Here is a 19,861-nt window from a genome sequence, read left to right as displayed (position 1 = left end):
AATAATGTCGTATTTGGAGTTATGTGAAAAAGTAATTTTATTCTAGACCAGTTTTTCTTCTTTAAGTTATTTTTATATTACATTAATAACTAAGGCCCAGAACATAGAGTACAAGGCAAGAAATAGATTTTGTGATACAAAGTTTTAGGATAGTGATGTTTCTTTCGTTTGGCTGGATAGCCAATAAAAACATTGCATTTGAATGTAAATAATTTCTTACATGTTAAGGTTTCATTACATCTTTATTAGAGTTATTGCAAAAAATGAATGCTCATTGTTTCTCATTGAATGGTATAAGAAAATGTGATTGAACCAAACTCTCAAAAGTAAAGTAACTCAAAAGCTAAAAAGTATTATTGTTGATATATATATGATGAATAATTCATAATGAATATAGAAAAACAAATCAAATCAACATTTCAATATTAGTTATATAAAGCTACAAACATTGTTCAAAGACTATCAAAAGCAAAATAGTTTCAATTTAAAAGAAAAGTGACCGTTATGGAACATGATGAATCCCAGATACATGATGCAAAACATTTCAAATTCTTAGAATTATTTCACAACTTAATGTGTTCTTAAATATATAAAGCACATCATTTCATTTCATGGAGCAATATTATCAAACTGCCACACAACATTTGTATTTAGTTGATCCTGAACATGCAAAAAAGTAATAGTTGAATTCCTTTTCAGGTCATATAATTTTGATTTTCATCATTGTTAAAAATGATTTACAGTGATCTGAGCGTGAGTACACATTCTAACACAATACATTTTCAATAGGTTGGATTTTAACGTTATACTTGACAATTATTTTACTTTACAAAACAACAGACTGAAAAATGTAATATACAGAGCCTGGGATGAACACAGAACATAGCTGTACATTGGTTGATTTTGCATCACTGTTTACTTTTAAGCCAGTGTGTATGAACAGAGGGATGCAATGATTAGCTGAAAGCTACAGTATGTTGGAACAGGCTGCTTTCAAAGTTTAGTTAATGTCCAGTGCAACAGGGCCTTTCATTGAGAAACCAGTGAAGAAGGACACTGTTGACCCCTCGGCATGAGCACAAAGCTGACTTCGAAACATTGGGGTGACTTCAATCTTCAGGTTTGGGATACAAGTATCTGCCAGTATCAAGTTGTTCTTCACCTCGCCAGTGACCCTGCAAAGGCGCGTCTCCACCTCCTTCTCTTTCCATATTTTGCCATTTTCCCACTTCACAGCAAACTCTTCCTGCCCAGCCTTGATGCACTTTGTGATTTCCCCTAGGTGTACAAGTCGTTCATAGCCCTGTTTCCTCCCCAGGAAGAAATGGACAATGGGCCTCTTTCCATTGTACACTTCCTTCATCTCCGTGCGATAGGAGGTCCTCATCTGTGAGATGCACATCCCCAGACTTCTAGGTAGAACATTCTGCTGATTGCACTGCTGTGGCCACAACAACACAACGGCAATGAAGTAAAGGGACAAAGTCTCACTTATTGGGATTTGCTCACGCATGACTTGGTAAAGGAGATCTAATAGTTTCTGGTATGGCAGGATGTATTTTGATTCCAGTTTGATACAACTCAACACAACATTGACGTAGATGAAGTTGATTCTTTCCCTCACAGTCGGCCTATGGGGATGTTCACAAAGGAACGCATACTGTCTGCCGATCTTTTTCAATGTATCAGATGAGATCTTGTTTGAGAGACACATCAGAATCCCAGAGTAGCTGTCAGCTTTTTGCATCTCCAGGTATTGTCTTGCCTCGTGGAGTTTCAGCATGGTTTGCATGCCCTGATTCTTCAGAAGATCTGCAGAATATGTCTTGCAGAAGAGATTTGCATACACTCTGAAACATCTGAAAAGCTCATTTTGGGCTATTTGGTCACGATTGTCTTTCATTCCAGATCTGGAGCCCAAGTTCACATAAAAACTGTCAAGGAAGTCGAAGTTCACCTTCATCCTACATCTGAGGCTGTAAAGCAAATCCTCAAACGGCCTGAGAATCGTGTAGTAGTGTGTGTGTTTTTGGTGCCGTTTATCATTTCTCTCTACATCCTGAAGTTTCACATCTCCAGAGAGAACCCCGCTCATAATGTCATGGCGGACATTGTCGTAAGAAAACACCGGGGTCTTTGCCAGCACTTCAATGACAATTACACCGACCTGAATTTCTCCCAGGCACCCTGCTGTGTTGAAAGGGCGGTTGTCTTTCAAGTTTTTCAATCGAAGCCATGACTCCTTCTTTGCAATGCTCTGTGTATCCTTGAACGCATCTATTGCTGACTGGGCCATTTTGAGAAGCTCGTCCAATTTTGTAGGATTGATAGGTTCCTCCTTGTAGTTTGCAATGGCATTTTTCAGCTCATGCTTGATAACCTGTGCTGATGTGTCAGCAAAATAAGAGCTGTCGTTGGAGAGTTCCCTTGCTCTACGTGCCCAATCTGCTGCCTCTAAGAAGTCCTTCTTCTTTAGGTAATAGTACCTGGCCAGTAACTGAGAAACAACTGCATCTTTTGGAAATCGTTTGGATGCATTTTGTAGCACCATCTCTTCGAGTCCTGGGGTTTCACTTGCAATGTGTTGAATTAGTGGAGAGAACTGAGATTCCTCCACTGAATGGTATCTCTTCACCAAAATGTGGTGAACATCTTGCAGGAGTTGGTCTTTGCCTTGTGTGCTCTCATAAAGCTTTTCTGTGGTCAGCAGGAGGTCAGTAATATCAGCTTTGCTCACATTGTGTGTTGTTGTGAGTTCCTGCAAACAGTGCTCAGCGATACTTGGATGGATCATTTTCACGGCTTTAAATACTACCTTACCCGCAACTGAGCAGGTGCCAATTAAAGTGGAGAATTTCCCAAACCCTTCTTCAACTTTGATGGTCCCACAGACTGGTTTTGGTTGAAGACCAAGAAATTCCTCACACAAGGAGACAGATAGTGAGGATCTGTTGCAGTATACCTTCAACAGAACTAGAACAGCCAGGAGTTGTGCATGTTTCTGATTTATGTTGAAGCTCTTTAGGGTATTGCGGGCCACTCCTTGAACATACTCTGGCTTGAAGTTCTTCTTCAAGATCATGAACCCATAGAACGTGTCTGCATTCTTGTGTGTCTTCTCTATTTCTTTAAGTTTTTTCTCAAACAGTTCCTGCTCCTTCTCGGAGAGATCATTGCCAATGAATACTGTCTCTTCAGTTTGTTCAGTCTGTTCAGACGACTCTGACCTCATACAGTTCAGAAGAATTACCTGTGAAGACTTTGACTGAATCCTTTTCTTGGCACACTCTTTCTCGATGAGCTGCTGCAAGTCAAATACTTTTTCCTTATCATCAAAGTCATCTATCATCAGCAAAACAGGGATGCGTGGTGATTTCTCCTCATGTTTGTACATTAAAAGATTGACCACTTGATCAGCAACTTCAGCAAAGTCAGCATTGCTGTCTCTGAGGACTGCACAACGGAATTTGTGCCGGAGAGCCCATAAAGTGTGCATGGCCAAAGTTGTGCCACCACATCCAGGCACATGCACAAGGTTGAACACCACGCAGGCATTTCTCAGGGAGCACAAGTCTGGTATGACTGTGTCCATGATGAAGTCAAACTTGTCTCGTTTGATAAATGGTGTGGATGCAGGCTGCTCTGAGAAATAGAAATTCCACCATGAGACTTTTCCTCCCTTGTAGAAGTTTTCCTCTGTGACAATTTGGTCCTCGTTTCCTCCATCACATTGGTTCACACACAGGACCTCTAAGGAACTCAGGCTACGCTCCACTTTCTTTTCAAAGGAGACTTTGCTTCCCCCCCCACAGGGTAGGAAACGACTGGACCTACGGTTTTTGGACAAAAGGCTTAGGATAGTGCCATTGACTTCAGCAAAGCTGAGATCATATATGCATCTTCCAGAGATATTGATCAAGCACCGAGCATCAATTAGGTCCTTCCAGGAGGTAAATGCTTTTTCATTGTCGCATATACAAAGGATTTGCTCTGTGCCTCTGAGCTCCTGCCAGAATGTACTGAAAGTCTCAACAAGAGGGTCCATCCTCTCACTCACTGTTGACAAAAGTAAAAAGATAACAAGGAATCTCTTGTTTGGAAGCACATCTTTCCGACACAAGAAAGAAATCACATCTCGAATTGAGGCTCCCTTTTCCATCAACCACTCATCTATGTCTGAAGGTGTCTCATCCTCAATACCTCCATTGCAGAACACCCAGCTGGTGTTTCGAGTTAATTTCAACTTGTTTGCAATGTCCTCGACTCCTTCTGTGATTTTATACTTTGCTGGTAAATGGACACTTACTGTACTCTGCTGTTCGAAGTGACACTGTAAACCATGTTTAGCTGATTCTGGATCAAAGTCCAAAACAGCTGTTGGGTTGAGCTCTACGAGGAATCCTAAAGATTCTAACTGGATTGAATGTGATTTGTTAGTTACTATCACGTAACGCTCAAAGTGTGACTTATCTAAAGAGAGGGTTCCACCAGTTATCATCTGACTGAGTCTGGAGCCTTGGGTACTGCTTTTAATCACATTGAGGTGCTTCTCTTCAGCTTGTTTCCGGAGTTGTGACCGCTGTGCCATACCGTCAACAAACTGGTTGTACTCTTCCATCAGTTTGGTGGATGTGGTTGGTGCGAGAAGACTCCTGCTACTACCTCCATCTCGGACAAAGAGTTGCTTGTATGGTTTTGTTTCATTTTCGTCTGTTTCTTTACCTTTTCCTTTTTTTTTGGCTTTTTTAATGTTCATGCTGAATGTGTGGTAGATGCTTTCTTCACACACCATACAGTCAGGAACTATGTCCACTTCTATGACACATTTGTCAGAAGATGTCATATTCTTGTTGAGAACCTCAACAAATCGAGGAGGTTTGATGCAATTTTGAGCAGATTGTTTGTGTTTATACTCAAAGTAACCATCAATGGCAGATTTTAGTTCCTTTAAATAGGCCTCTTTGTCCTTAACGACCACTCCCAACACTTGTCCATGGCTGAAATCTGGCTCATCACCTATTCCAAAGTGTATGGTGCCATTTGTGCGGCTATTCATGCAGGCAGCTGCAAAGCGGATAACCTCAGCAGTGAACTTGCTCATTTTAGTTTCATCAGTTGTATTAGTGAAACCTTTATACTCGTGGCAGGGTTCAATTAAGTCTAAGGCACCTGATTCTGGAATATCAAGAATGTTGCTCTCGATATATCTATGTGTATCATGCTGCCTACAAAATGGATAAGGCTTGCATGGTCTTCCACACTGATTTGTAGCATTTGTTGGCTCCTCTTTCTTAAATTTCACTAACTCATCTCTGGCATGAATGAAAAGTTTTGCAGGTCCAAAAGTCACACCCATTTGTTTTAAGTCTTCTCTATCTAAAAGCAAAATACTTGGTCCATTAATGTCCTGCTTAAACAAGATTTCTGCAACTCCGTCATCAACATCATCTAACGTGAGAGTCCATGCTTTCACTTGATGTTTACTCCAGTCCTTGATGTCCGGTGGCAGATCCTCCTCCTGACTCTGAAATACAAAGTCCTGTTATTTTTCCATCTCAAATTAATGAACACTTATTTGTTGACCATATTAAGGTGTTGAAACATAAGGTGTAGTAATACATAACAACTTGAAGTTGTTTAATAGGTTAGAGTTTTTACAAAGTTGTTAGTTTGATAACTTTATCGCATGCATGTAAATGTATTGCAAATTACATTCCTTTAAAATACTGATTGTTTAACTGTCATTTACCTTGATTTCACCTCGATCTGCCATGGCGGTGTTGGTTTCTTCTTCACAAAAGTAGATCACTAAACCTACAAAAATAATCAAATAATTTAAAAGGAGCAAATCACATCAGAGGACTATAAATTGCATAGGAAGGCTCGTTTAACATAAAATCACATACATTTTCTCTTTACCTTTATTGTTCCTGATCATCCATGATAGCTGGCTCACTTTTCACACATCTTGACCATTAATGCTGCAACAGAAAGTAGAAATATAATTATATTGATGTCTTAACCTCTTAAGCCTGATTGCCCCCGCGGGATGCAGCATCTTCTAAGAAACAGAGTCTCAGGGCTTGTTAACATTTAACAACCTATTAATGATGCATACCCACTGAACGGGAAGAAACAGACGATATTAACAATTTTTACCTAAACGAAACACAATTCAATTCAAGTTTATTTATATAGCCCATAATCACAAATCATATTTGTCTCAGAGGGCTTCACAAATCAACAAACACAATTGGCAATGTAAACGCAATGTAAAAACAACAGACTTATCTTACAAGATCAATGTGAAAATACCAATTTAAAAAGGAACATAACACAATGACACAAATACAGTTAGAGTACAATAATTAAAATTCCATAAAACGAAGGGTCCATGAGGATGTATAAAAGGGGGTTTAAAACCAGTCTTAACTGTACGCTGTACTAAAGAGAAAAGTCTTTAACCTACTCTTAAATGTGTGGACACTGTCTGCCTCCCTAATCGCCGACAACTGCGCCGAGCACTTGACTTTATGCAGGTAGCCAGACAGTGGGACATTGTACGAAAAGTCAGCACACTCAGCACGGATAGTGCACGCAACATGATTGCGCATATATGCCTTGAGCTGCACATAGCTCCAACGATCCATCACAGTGTCTCCACATTCTCACACACACACACACACACACACACACACACACACACACACACACACACACACACACACACACACACACACACACACACACACACACACACACACACACACACACCACACACACACACACACACACACACACACACACACACACACACACACACACACACACACACACACACACACACACACACACACACACACACACACACACACACACACACACACACACACACACACCACACACACAGTCTCACGGCATTTCGTGTTATAGTCACAACATTTAATCTATTGATTCGCGTTCACCAACACGATTTTCCCCTTTTTTTCGTCACACAGAACGATTTTAAATGCAATGTATTTCTATTGGTAGTATGTTTCGTGCCTGCAACACGTCTTTTTGTCCGGTCGGGTCTTGGAAGACCAGAAGCTGTGTGGTTCATAAAAACATGTTCTTACTCAATATCTTACCCTAAGCCTAACCCTATCCCTTTTATTTGAAATTGTATAATGTCTGAGTTTTTTTGTCGTCAGTGAGGAAAAGAAATGGGGCTCAGAGCCTCAGAATACTGAAATCTGTATTTTATGTCATCTTTTTTTCCTTCTAATTTGTTATTATTTGGTGCAGGCACGAAACACACTACCAATATAAATACATTGCTTCTAAAATCGTTCTGTGTCAGAATACTTAAATCTGTATTTTTTTAAATGTCTTTTTCCTTCTAATTTGTTATTATTTACATTGCTTTTAAAATCGTTCTGTGTGACACGAAACAAATGGCGAAATCGTGTTGGTGAACACGAATCAATAGATTCATTTCGTGACTATAACACGAAATGCCGTGAGACTGTGTTGCACGCACGCACGCACGCACGCACGCACGCACGCACGCACGCACGCACGCACGCACGCACGCACGCACGCACGCACGCACGCACGCACGCACGCACGCACGCACGCACGCACGCACGCACGCACGCACGCACGCACACACACACACACACACACACACACACACACACACACACACACACACACACACACACACACACACACACACACACACACACACCACACACACACACACACACACACACACACACACACACACACACACAACACACACACAACACACACAACACACACACACACACACACACACACACACAGTATTGTATTATTGTATGAGAGAGGTTCTAGGTTGAATTGAGGCGAATATTTGTAATGTTCAGGTTGTTGTGTTTAATATTCATGAGAATATTTGTCATTGTTCAAATGATAATAAACAAACATATAAAGCATATTTGTCCACTCATATGTTGATAAGAGTATTAAAAACTTGAAAAATATCCCTCTAAGGTACATTTAGAACAGATAAAAAATGTGCGATTAATTTGCGATTAATCGCGATTAACTATGGACAATCATGTGATTAATCGCGATTAAATATTTTAATCGACTGACAGCCCTAATAAAATTACATTTTTAACGTGACATAAAAACGTAGGGAGCAAGAGTTTTAATCTCACTTTAACGGTCTACTATGTGAAGGGATAGAATTCCTCCGTTTTTTTTGCTGTAACCAAAAGTACGGTGCCGGCAGGTGCAAACGCGGAACAACGGCCAAAAACTCATACATAAGCAGAAAACGCTGCATTTACAGAAATGATGCAAACTAAATACAACACACAAACCCCGAAAACAAACGCAACAGAAAAACGCTGCAAATACAAAAACACATACAAACCCCAAAATACATACAAACCCCAAAACACACACAAACCCCAAAACACACAGTGCTCCAGGCCTCTAGGGGGCGCGCTACGTGGAACAGATTGATGTCTGACCAGACATAGAGAGAACGAACGAGAGTGATGGAAATTGAAACCGGAGGGAACAAAGTTGATCGAAGTGGAGACAGTTGATCTATAAGAAGGTAAGTTTTGTTTGTTTTTTTATACAAAGAGCGTCATATTTACCCAGCTAGCGTTAGCTTGTTTGGTAAAAGAGCTTGCAAGTCAAGAGACAGCATTGTGCACCTAAATGTAACTCTTGACATCATATAGATATATTATAGGTGCAGAGAGGAGTTGGTTTATTGTGCCCCAATGTAAATCCTAATGTGAGAGTTAAAGGACGGTCAACAATATAATGTACCTTGGTCAGTTTGGATTTATCGTGGCATTTATTCTTAATTAAAGTGAATTTATTTTATTTCAGTCAGTCATTTGTGTGTATGCCGGTGTGGGACATTCCAAATGTTCAAAAAGTGAGCACTCCAAGAATGGACAACAGTTTCCCAGGGTAAAATAAAACATTGTCAACATATTATTTTGTGCCACAAGAAGCAGAATGTTTTAACAGTACAGTAGTTTGAATATATTTTTTGTTTACCTTTATCAGACCTCTCAGGCACCCACAACCAGCGCCTGATCGGGTAAGACTAATTAAAAATGTAATTATACCATGTAGGTTTGAATTTGTGAACATGAAATCAATAAATACCTTTTTGTGCTAATAACACTGTCATTAGATCAACTGCACTTATTTCCTGGGTAAAAATAGGATGGAGCACCAACCCCATTCCAGGAAGAGGTCCAATCTGCCCCAGGTCAGAACACCTTCTATAGGTAAACAATGTTGACAGTTGCATCGTGACACAGTTGTTTGGTGTGTATATTTATTTGTACATTTGTTTGTTTGTATAGCCTCCAATCACAGTGGGTAACATTGCCAGGAAGCAGAACAATTATACTTTTATACATTTCCAAATGACACCCACAACATCTTACATCTTAGTGAAGACGATACAAAAAACACCCACAAATATTTTTCAAAGATCAGATATCGTTTCTTGCATCCATTTCAAATGTTTACAAGGATTGTGCAGGAGGAGTGTAACGGAATACGTATTTGTACCGAAATTATTCGGTATGGGCCCTTTGGTTCGGTACACGTGTGTACCGAAGTGTACCGAACGAATATAACGTTAAACGTAAAACATTGAGAACGTGAACAACTTTTTGGAAGTAATCTCAGGTGCTGCGTCACAGCGTTCAGTGTGATTTGCTCACATTGGGTTCAACGCGTCATAGAGCGACCAAGTCATTTCATTGGACGAGAGGCATACTATGAGAGCTGGTCACAGGGATGCGTTCAAATTTAGTCAGTAATTTGAGGAACTGTCGAAAAGGCGAACGCAGATAAAGTTGAGCTCGAAAATCCTCCAGCATCATTGAAGTCTCCGGTTTGGGAACATTTTGGTTTCGCAGTTACGTACAACGATGACGGAGAAAGACAGGTGGACCGAACCAAAGCTGTTTGTCGGCATTGTTCAACTGAATTTGGTTACGCGGCTGGCAATACATCAAACATGCACACTTATTTGAAAAGGCATCACCCGAACGTCAATATCACCGGTACCAAAAGAAAAATGACTGAAGTGCAAACCCAACTCCCACTAGCATTTAAGCCTCCAACACTCGCAAAAAGTTCAGACCGAGCCAAAGCTATTACAAACGCCAAATATCCTTATGTTGCCATGTTAGCAAAGCGCTACCTGGCTGTATCTGCTACCTCTGTCCCTAGCGAGAGGGTGTTCTCCACAGCAGGAGACATTGTTTGTGCCAGCAGATCTGCCCTTTCGGCAATCAATGTGGACAAGTTCATTTTTCTTAAAGGGGACCTATCATGCAAAATGCACTTTTGTACGTCTTTTCTACATGAATATGTGTCCCCGGTGTTCCAGGGAACTCACCAAGTGTCAGAAAACACAACCCTCTCTATTTTCCTCCATACCCAAATCTCTAAAAAAGGGGCTGCAACGGATCTGATAAAAACTGATCCAGATTTGAACACTGTCCTGACGTCAGGACGGTGGCGCTACGGCTATTGGGCCAACTCTCCACCTATCAGGGGAATGTGGGGTTGGGCCACGGCCGGCCATTGCCGCTCGAAAGCGCTGGAGACGCTGTAGTACATATGCCAGGCCTGTAAGTGGCGCTGTAGTCTGCCACAAAAGCAGCGAAGAAGACTTCCCGCGCATATGGTAACCATGGTTACCCTTCTGTTTATTCTCCGCTGTGGCTTTTTTTCTCCCTCCCCGAGGCAAGCGTTTGCTCCCGCTGCAATGCAATCCCTCCCCGTCGAGGCAAGCACTGTAATTCTCTCCGGTAGTCCACCAGCAGATGACAAACACCCACCTCTCCGCCTCTTCCAAGGAACGAGGGGACCGTGCGGCAGAGTTTCAGTTTCAGTTTCTTTCGCCGGTCAAGATGTCCGTTAAAGTTTAAATCTTCCGGACAAAATTAGAAAAGTGCCGGTCAAAGGTCTTCTTTGTTATTTATTGAGCTTTAAAACAAATGAATAACGACTCTATACGCCTATAATAATATAATAAAACCATAGACTGTATATATAAATAAAACACGGAGGACGGAGATCTCTTTTTCTCCCCCTCTTCTGACAGCTGATCAGAGCACGGCTCCCCTCTCCTGCAGGGGGGCGTGGTCAGCAGAATCAGCCCCGTAGACAGCAAACAGCACATAGAGCGAAATGAGGCATGGCTAAAATGCATGATCTGTTTGGTATTTTGAAAACAGAAACGTATAAATATACCTTATATAGGTATGGCCCTACAATATATCATTTACATATACTGTAGCATGATAGGTCCACTTTAAACAAAACTTAAAAATACAATGACAAGCCTAATGTCCAGCTGGCTGCTTAGGTACTAGTACAGTACAGTTCAAATACAGATTATTTCAGTTCATCGAAATGCTGCACCTTAATATTCTTTTTATTATATTTTGTATTTATTTGAGTGAATACATTATTCACAGTTTAATAATAATTAAAAACCCCAAAAAATTGTTTATGTTTTGTGATCATTTTTTCTGCTGTACCGAAAACGTACCGAACCGTGACCTAAAAACCGAGGTACGTACCGAACCGAAATGTTTGTGAACCGTTACACCCCTATGCAGGAGTATGACAAAAGTGCTGCAGAAACCAATGTATTAAAAAAAATCTTCTGAGCCAGAAGACAAAATGGAGCAAACTGCAGAGGAAAGGTATTCATTGTTACTATTACCACTTAATTTTTCTATTCTATACTGTAAATCTTATTACTAGCTTCATCATTTAATATTACAATACATCACTTTGTCTTTCCCACCACAGAATACCTGACTGCGGCAGACATTGTTGCAGAACTCTCTGCAAAAATAACAAATACATCTTGCAGCAGGTTCAATATTAATAGAGCCAATGTATGGGATGGAGCAATCCGCGGCTTCAAAGGTGCCTCATTCGATCCCTCTCATGAGATGTCAGTTAAGTTCACTGATGATGAGGGACAAACTGAGGATGGAGGGGACACTGGTGGTCCCAAGCGTGAGTTCCTGACCCTCCTTATGGAATGCCTGAGAATGCGAAGAAAACATCATGTCATAGCAACTGTTTGTGCCCCATGGCGGTGTGACTTTCCCAGCCGCTCACTGTCTCAAAATCTGATTCTAAATGTATAATTTTCTCTATAAAAGATAGAACTAATACACAATTATTAATAATTAAATAATATAAGCTGTTTTGTGTATTTAATCATGCATTGGTCTACAATTTAATGATTGCTTCTACATATTTCACATAAACAGACAATGAAAAAATGTGTCCTTCATTCTGATAACTAGTGTATGCATCTGACAATTAGTATTCTAAACAGAGTAGTGTGTTGAATCCTTATTTCTTGCATTTGAAACAGATACAATCAAAAAAAAAGTGAACTTACAGTTGTGTTCAACTTCTGCCGAAAACTGTACATGTTTGCCACAGGAGCCACAGAACACTTGAACTGTCCCCAGATGTTGGCCACAGAAAGCACAAAACTTGGCAGCCTGAAAAGACATACATTGATGTAGTAAATCCGTTGAATCAAGTCAATCAAAAACACATAGTCTAAATAGTGGTTAGCTAAATAAATAGAGAGATACATCATGTTTACCGTTGAATCTGTGTTGTGTCTCTCTCTCCTTGAATGTCTTCTATTTGTTCTTGAGCATGTCTAATGCACACTACTATCCTGTCATTACTTTGTCCCTCTTCACATTTGATCACTTCTCCACCGACCATAGTTACTTATAGTATTGCTAAAGCTCTGTATAGTTGCAACATCTATACACAAATACATACATATAAACAAACTGCTAAGAATGTCTCTCTCTCTCTCTTCAAATGTTTCCGCGGTACTCACTATGGCCCGTGTTATTTACCTGCACTCCATTTGTCATCTCTTTTAACAATGTTCTTCCCTCACTTTATCTTCTCTTCAGGTGAAGCTCTCCTCTCCTCAGCTGGTGTAGTAGTTACTGTAGGCACGCTAACGCTAGCTGCGTAAATATGACGCTCTTTGAATAAAAACAAAAGAAAACGTACCTTCTTATTTATCGACTTTGTCCACTTCGATCAACTTTGTTCCCTCCGGCTTCAATTTCCATCACTCTCGTTCGTTCTCTCTATGTCTGGTCAGACATCAATCTGTTCCACGTAGCGTGCCCCCTAGAGGCCTGGAGCATTGTGTGTTTTGGGGTTTGTATGTGTTTTTGTATTTGCAGCGTTTTTCTGTTGCGTTTGTTTTCGGGGTTTGTGTATTGTATTTAGTTTGCATCATTTCTGTAAATGCAGCGTTTTTTTGTTGTATTTGTTTTCAGGATTTGTTTGTTTTTAATTTCATTATTTGCAGCTGTTTCCTGCTTATGTATGCGTTTTTGGCCGTTGTTCCGCGTTTGCACCTGCCGGCCACCGTACGAAGAGCTGTTTGAGCAAATGTAGTTTGTCCTTGTTGATGATCTGTCTTACTGTATATCATCCGGAATAAATTATTAAGCCAGGGGGAAAATAACCATGCAGTGTAATAGTAAAAGTAAAATTGATCATGAGCAAAAAATATTTCAAAGCTAATTTAGTTGTACAGTCAACAGTTTGATTTTTCTCCAATGCATTCAGAGATCTATCCTACGTGTTATAAGAGGCTGTATGTTGTACAGGCCTGTGACCAGGAGGTGGTACAATAACACAGATTTCACATGCACATCATAGCTGCAGCTGTATTTAACTCATTACGAATACATTTGAATTATTTTGAAATTCAAATGATTATAATAGCGTTAAAACAAGGTCTTCTTCCTGTTGCCCTACTCACTCCAGCCAGAACCATCAATATAGCCGCTTAAACCTGTGGCCGTTCCTCTGCTGCTGCGGCTGCCCTAGGTAAGAAAAAGGAAGAGAAGAAGCCTGCTGCAGAAAGGAAATGGACGACTGTGATGCTGTTTTGGCTTCTGAGCCTGAAACCAAGGACCCCTTTGCACAGTTGGCAAAGAGTGTATGTGTTATGGATGAGTTCAAGAGAGGCCTACTGACTCACAGTCTGCAGCGATGGAAGACGTATTCAGATGCTTTACTTTAGTAAAAGTACCAATACATTATTGTCAAAATACTTACAAGTAAAAGTCCTACATTCATAATCTCCAATATGTAATGTCCACAAAATGTACTTCAAGGTTAAAAAGTAAAAGTAATCATTGTGCAGAAAAATTGCCTTCATGTGTGTACTGTATAATTATATTTATATATTGACATTTCTAGATAGTATTGTTGCATCAAGTAGCATTTTACTGCTGTAGACAAACAAAGTTCTGATAGACTTTTTGTAAAATATTTAAATAGCTTGTCTCTTTTGTGACTTAAAGAGTTAGTCCACTAGTTTCATTTTGAGAGATGTGTTTTGTTAAAGTAGCTAAAGCTGTTAATAAATGTAGTGGAGGAAAATTACATGATTTATCTTTATAGATGTAGTGGAGTAGAAGTATAAAGCAGCATACCATGGAACTACTCAAGTAAAGAACAATTACATAAACATTTTTACTTTAGTGTAGTACTTGTACTTAGTTACTTCCCAGGTCTGGATGATGCATCACCCACCTGGAAACGGCACTGTAATAACCAATCAAATAAAAAGATAAAACCCAACCCTAAACTTTAGGGACCATATTTGTTTATTATTAAAAGATATGAAAGGCTGCCTGGTGTTATTTTTTCTTCTGCATTTAAGGAGGAAGAGGTTACAGAAAAGAAAGACACAGGAATTGGCCCTTGTGTCCATGAAGTATAATAATTAATTTAGTATATTGAAGTGCTGATTAATTCAATAGTGACAGTACTGTTTACATCCACACTGCACATTAATCCCTGCCTGTCTGTCTCAGGGTTTCTGCTGCGTCATGATGAGAGGCTCCTTTGGATTTCTGAAAAAGCTCAAATTTCCCCACTGTGCTCTCTGGTGCCAACAGTGGTTGAATAAAACCCGGACGAAGCTGCAGATGTAACTCTTTCTGGGCAATACACGACGTATTTAGCGAAGAGAAGTCTCACATTGTAGTTTAATAATGGGTTTTATTTGACTGATGTAGGTTTTTTTGGGTGTGAGTGCACTGCGATGTCAAAGTACGAAACAGGAAGCTCCTCAAAAGATTCGAAATCTGACAAAAATGTAATGTGCGCAGAATGCATGATCCGTAAAATCGAGACGAATAAAATGCTAGATGAAACTGAGGAATGAAAGACTGTTTTTCAATGATTTAGATCATGACTGTTTTCTAACACTGCGCACATACATGGAAACAGAAACACACTCTCTCACACACACACACACACACACACACACTCACCATCCCGGAGACATGTTCCTCCGCAGTCTCTGTCCGATCACTGTCCAACATGCACAGCTCTTAGAACTGACTTTAGTGGTGAGCAGGCTTCATCCAACACACCTTCATCCTCCTCCTGCTGTTTGCAGAGGAGAGAGCAGGCGATCTTAAAGTGGGCGGTCTGTTCTGAGGAAACGAAAGCTAACAAATACCGTGTGTGTGTGTGTGTGTGTGTGTGTGTGTGTGTGTGTGTGTGTGTGTGTGTGTGTGTGTGTGTGTGTGTGTGTGTGTGTGTGTGTTCTGAACTTCTGACAAACGAATCCTTTATGTTCCTCTTTTTTTTCCTCCATTTTTCAAGAAAATTGAAAGTACATCAAATATTATATACACACAGAACCTTGACATCAGGGGTACATAGATCTGTACATATACTGTGTTATTGTTTTACAAGTATATGTATGAAGAAAGACATATAAAGAAAATTGTGATATTTTTGGAATTCTAAGTAAAAATGTGGTCTAGAGTCAGTCAGACGCTTGCTTGGTAGCACATGTCTTCCGAGTCACTTCCTTCAGAAGCGAGGCAAGAATCCTTCCTAGCCTCGGAAAACGAAGAATTGTGGAACAGGCTAACAGGTGTGCAGGTGTGCGTCATATGCGAGGCCCCGCCTTAAATGGAGCGCGATTTACGCCAAAGATTTGGAAATTGGTCCGTGCGCAAAGCATTGTGGGGATTTTAAGACCGCAGAGTCTAGTTCAGCCTCACCTTTCCCCACCACAGCAGCCGCACACCTTTAGTTAATCTGCCAAAAAGGCCACATTATTAACCCGAAAGTACACTTCAGATGCTCAAGTTCCTTGACATGCTTCACGCTTTGAAATTTCACCGATATCTGTTACGGTTCTTCAACAAAACGTTCACATGTAACAGGTTTATCTCTCATTCAGAACAATGAAAATGCTTTCCTCTCACTGATCACCATGAAAACCTTTGATCTCTGGACACGTCGTTAGCTCAAATATAAACACCTGTGTCATGGAACACGATTTTAACAGACTGTCTCAGCCTATTCTTTTCCGTCTGATGGAGACTTCATACTAACTTCAACATGTTCCACATATTTTAGACATTATTGGTGACATATGCTTTTAGTTCTAAAGTTTTCAGTTCAAATATTCTGCTGCTTTTTCATGCATTTAGACTTTTATTTTCTTGTTCTTATTTCACATTCAAGTCCCCTCTATTCATGAACCCTTTAAAGTACTCAGCCACACCACTTATATACCAGGTGCGACTGTTGCTACAGTATGTCAGTTAATCTTTCAAATACAAGGTTGCTTGTTTGATTCAAGCTCTTGTAGTCAATATGTCAACGTATTTATCCCTAACATTTTATCAGCTAACTAATGACACACACTCAGAGGATCTTTATAAACGTTTTAAGTATTGCACATCTTTAAACATGACTCCTATAAATCACTTTTAAAACCAGCGATGCACTAGTGTCAGCTTTTCTAAAATAGAAACTTCAATGTTCACATCTTTCTAAATGATTCTACTTTTCAATGACCTACAAATAATCCTAATAATAATCCCATTTTCAATCTTAACTGTTCATATTTTTTGGTCAATTAACAAACCTGTTACACAGGGTTCCTGCAGGTTTCGCCAACTCAAATTTAAGACTTTTTAAGACCTTTTTAAGACCACTTTGAATAGAATTTAAGACCTATTTCACGGCAAGAAAGTATGAAGGAAAATTGCTATGAAAGAAGAAATACGTCCCATAATTACTTACAAAGTAAATGTATTCATGTTCAACATAAGAACAATGACTGAACATAACAGCATAACAGTACAGAACTGTGTTAGTGTGTTAGACAAAAAGTGTGTATGTGTGTGTGTCTCTGTGTGTGTGTGTGTGGGCTGTGCAATTAATCGTATTTTAATCGCAATTACGAAACATAATCGATTATTTTGCTTTGCTAGGTTGTGACAGTGCACTACAACATATTTGATCTAATTAATTTTAGTCTAATTTATTTTTATTTATCATATTTATATATGTTTAGTAGCTTGTGGAAGTGCGCTCCAAAATATTTTTTGATCTTGTTTATTGGTATTTATTATTTTTGATATTATTTATTTAAATGTATCATTTATTTAATTAATTTTTTCAGTTGAATTATACGTTCAGGGTAATCAACAGTTAAAAAGATACTGTCCAAATTATTATTTGTTTTAAAGTTCAATAAATGGATGTTTTCAAAGTCAATTAATAATTGTATTTAATAATTGTGATATCAATTATTGACCAAAAATAATCGTGATTATGATGTTTGCCATAATCGAGCAGCCCGTGTGTGTGTGTGTGTGTGTGTGTGTGTGTGTGTGTGTGTGTGTGTGTGTGTGTGTGTGTGTGTGTGTGTGTGTGTGTGTGTGTGTGTGTGTGTGTGTGTGTGAGAGAGAGAGTAACAAGAGCTATCTTCAGAGCTCTGCTGCCTTGGCTACAATCTTTCATCGTTGCTGTTGTATGATTGGTGTTTAACTACGGTATTTAGCGTCTACAGCACCTCCGCTTTTAGGGTTGACGTAGACCCAAACGTTGCCCGGAGGTCCCCCGGTGTTGTTGCGGGAGCTTCTGCACTAGCTAACGCTTCACTAGCTAACGCTACATTAGCCAAACAAACACTAATTTATTTTGCAAAAGGTGCAGAGCGGGCTTCAAAGACGTTCCCCTCCCCTGGTTTCAACAAAGCACTAAATTCGATGTTTTCCAACCAAATACGGTTGAACTTACACTTCCCCATATTTATTCGTAAGTAGATTCTAAGATACATTAGTTTCTGACTGCCGTTAGCTGAAGCTTGGTTGCTAGGTTACTAGCTGGGTGCTCTCCGATAAGGGGCCGGGGGAAACAAAGTTAGTGTATACTGGTTCCATGTTGATTTATTTCAATACAAATGGTTGGGGGGAACTGAAAGGCTATTACCGTACTGGTTACTTTGCAGCCCGGACATTTCCCCCAAAACACATTTAGACGCTATCGCAACAGAGAAGTACCTTTCAAATCCGATCATTTTTAAGACCTTCTAAATCATATTTAAGACCTTTCTTATTTTTTTGGTCATATTTAAGACCTTTTTAAGGCCTTAAATTCAGATTATCAAATGTAAGACTTTTTAAGGCTTTTTAAGACCCCGCGGGAACCCTGGTTACAAATGTGTTGTTCAACACATTTGAGCCTTTGCCACATTTATTTGATCACCATGGAAACCTTTGATCTCTGGACACGTCGTTAGCTCAAATATAAACACCTGTGTCATGGAACACGATGATGTCATAACTCCAACTGACATGCTCAGAGCAGCAGACTTCAGATAATGGTTAATGGTCCTGCCCTCAACAGCTCTACGTCAATTATGGGGTGTCATCATATGCCGTTTCCATGGAAAACACGATGTCGCTGTAGCTCCAATGGACAAGGTCCGGTCGTCCCACAATCTTCACCTGTATATCACCTCTCCATGCCTCAACAGCTCTACGTCAAATCTGACATCTCACCATATGCCTACGTCAATTATGGGGTTTCATCATATGCCGTTTCCATCCCTCGCCATAAAAGATGATGTCGCTATAACTCCTATGAAAATGTTCAAAAAGTGCTCAAACTTCACATGTGTGCTAACAGTCCAGCCGTGAAGACATCTACGGGACAGTTTTGAGATTTCTTCAAATGCCGTTGGCATGGCAACACAATGCTCGCCATGAAACACGGTTTTCTCATAACTTGAAAACTGAACTTGATAACTGAAAATGCTCCAAATGGCCCAAAAACTTCACAGGTTTGGTAACGATGCAGCCATCAACGCATCTAAGCGTATTATGGGATGTCATCAAATGCCGTTGGCATGGCGACAGATCATTCACCATCAAGTTGGTTCAAAAGTTTGCAGTTCAAATATTCTGCTGCTTTTCCAAGCCTTTTTACTCTCTTTTCTTCTCTCATCACACATTCAAGCCCCCAGTGTTCATATATCATTTCAATCTAACTTCTTCACTTTCTTCTTACACATTACATTTCAGCATAGCAGTTTAGCGTCAGCTTTTCAGCATAAAGCATTCCCACTAGCAATTTCTTCAGGAATTGCATTAGTTTCAAATGGCGTGCTCAAAAAAGAGAAAGGTAGACCGCGAAAACAGAGCATTTAATGACATTTTCTCTTACTGGACCTCTTTGAAATGCAATTGAATACCCCTGCATTATAGGAACAACAACAATAATAATAATAATAGCAATAATAATTGGGAGGGGGGCCGCGGCTGTTCTTATATTCTCTGAGGGGAGGCTCACCTTCCCACACTTTGAAAACCCCTGCTTTAGTGTATTGATTAGAGGCTATATGAGAAGGGTCTCCCATCTCATATTGTCCCTAAGTCTTTCTGCTATTGTTGTCATCCCGCTGGGTCACGTATTCTGCCGAATACCTCATACC

The 19,861-nt window shown here is 39.9% G+C and overlaps 1 protein-coding gene across 1 annotated transcript; it reads right to left on the bottom strand.

The window, feature by feature from the left end:
- Window positions 1–223: 223 nt before the first annotated feature.
- On the bottom strand, window positions 224–15,546 carry LOC117485653 (sterile alpha motif domain-containing protein 9-like). The gene is made up of 4 exons (XM_034134270.1): window positions 15,387–15,546; window positions 5,920–5,981; window positions 5,750–5,814; window positions 224–5,524 (listed from the first exon to the last, which is right to left on the bottom strand). Exons 2-4 carry the CDS (start codon window positions 5,936–5,938, stop codon window positions 1,001–1,003), a joined length of 4,608 nt encoding a protein of 1,535 aa, XP_033990161.1. The 5' UTR covers window positions 5,939–5,981; window positions 15,387–15,546; the 3' UTR covers window positions 224–1,000.
- Window positions 15,547–19,861: the final 4,315 nt, after the last annotated feature.

Source organism: Trematomus bernacchii, unplaced genomic scaffold (genome assembly GCF_902827165.1).
Source record: "Trematomus bernacchii unplaced genomic scaffold, fTreBer1.1, whole genome shotgun sequence".
Taxonomy (NCBI): Eukaryota; Metazoa; Chordata; class Actinopteri; order Perciformes; family Nototheniidae; genus Trematomus; species Trematomus bernacchii.
This window is presented reverse-complemented; position numbering and strand designations above follow the sequence as displayed.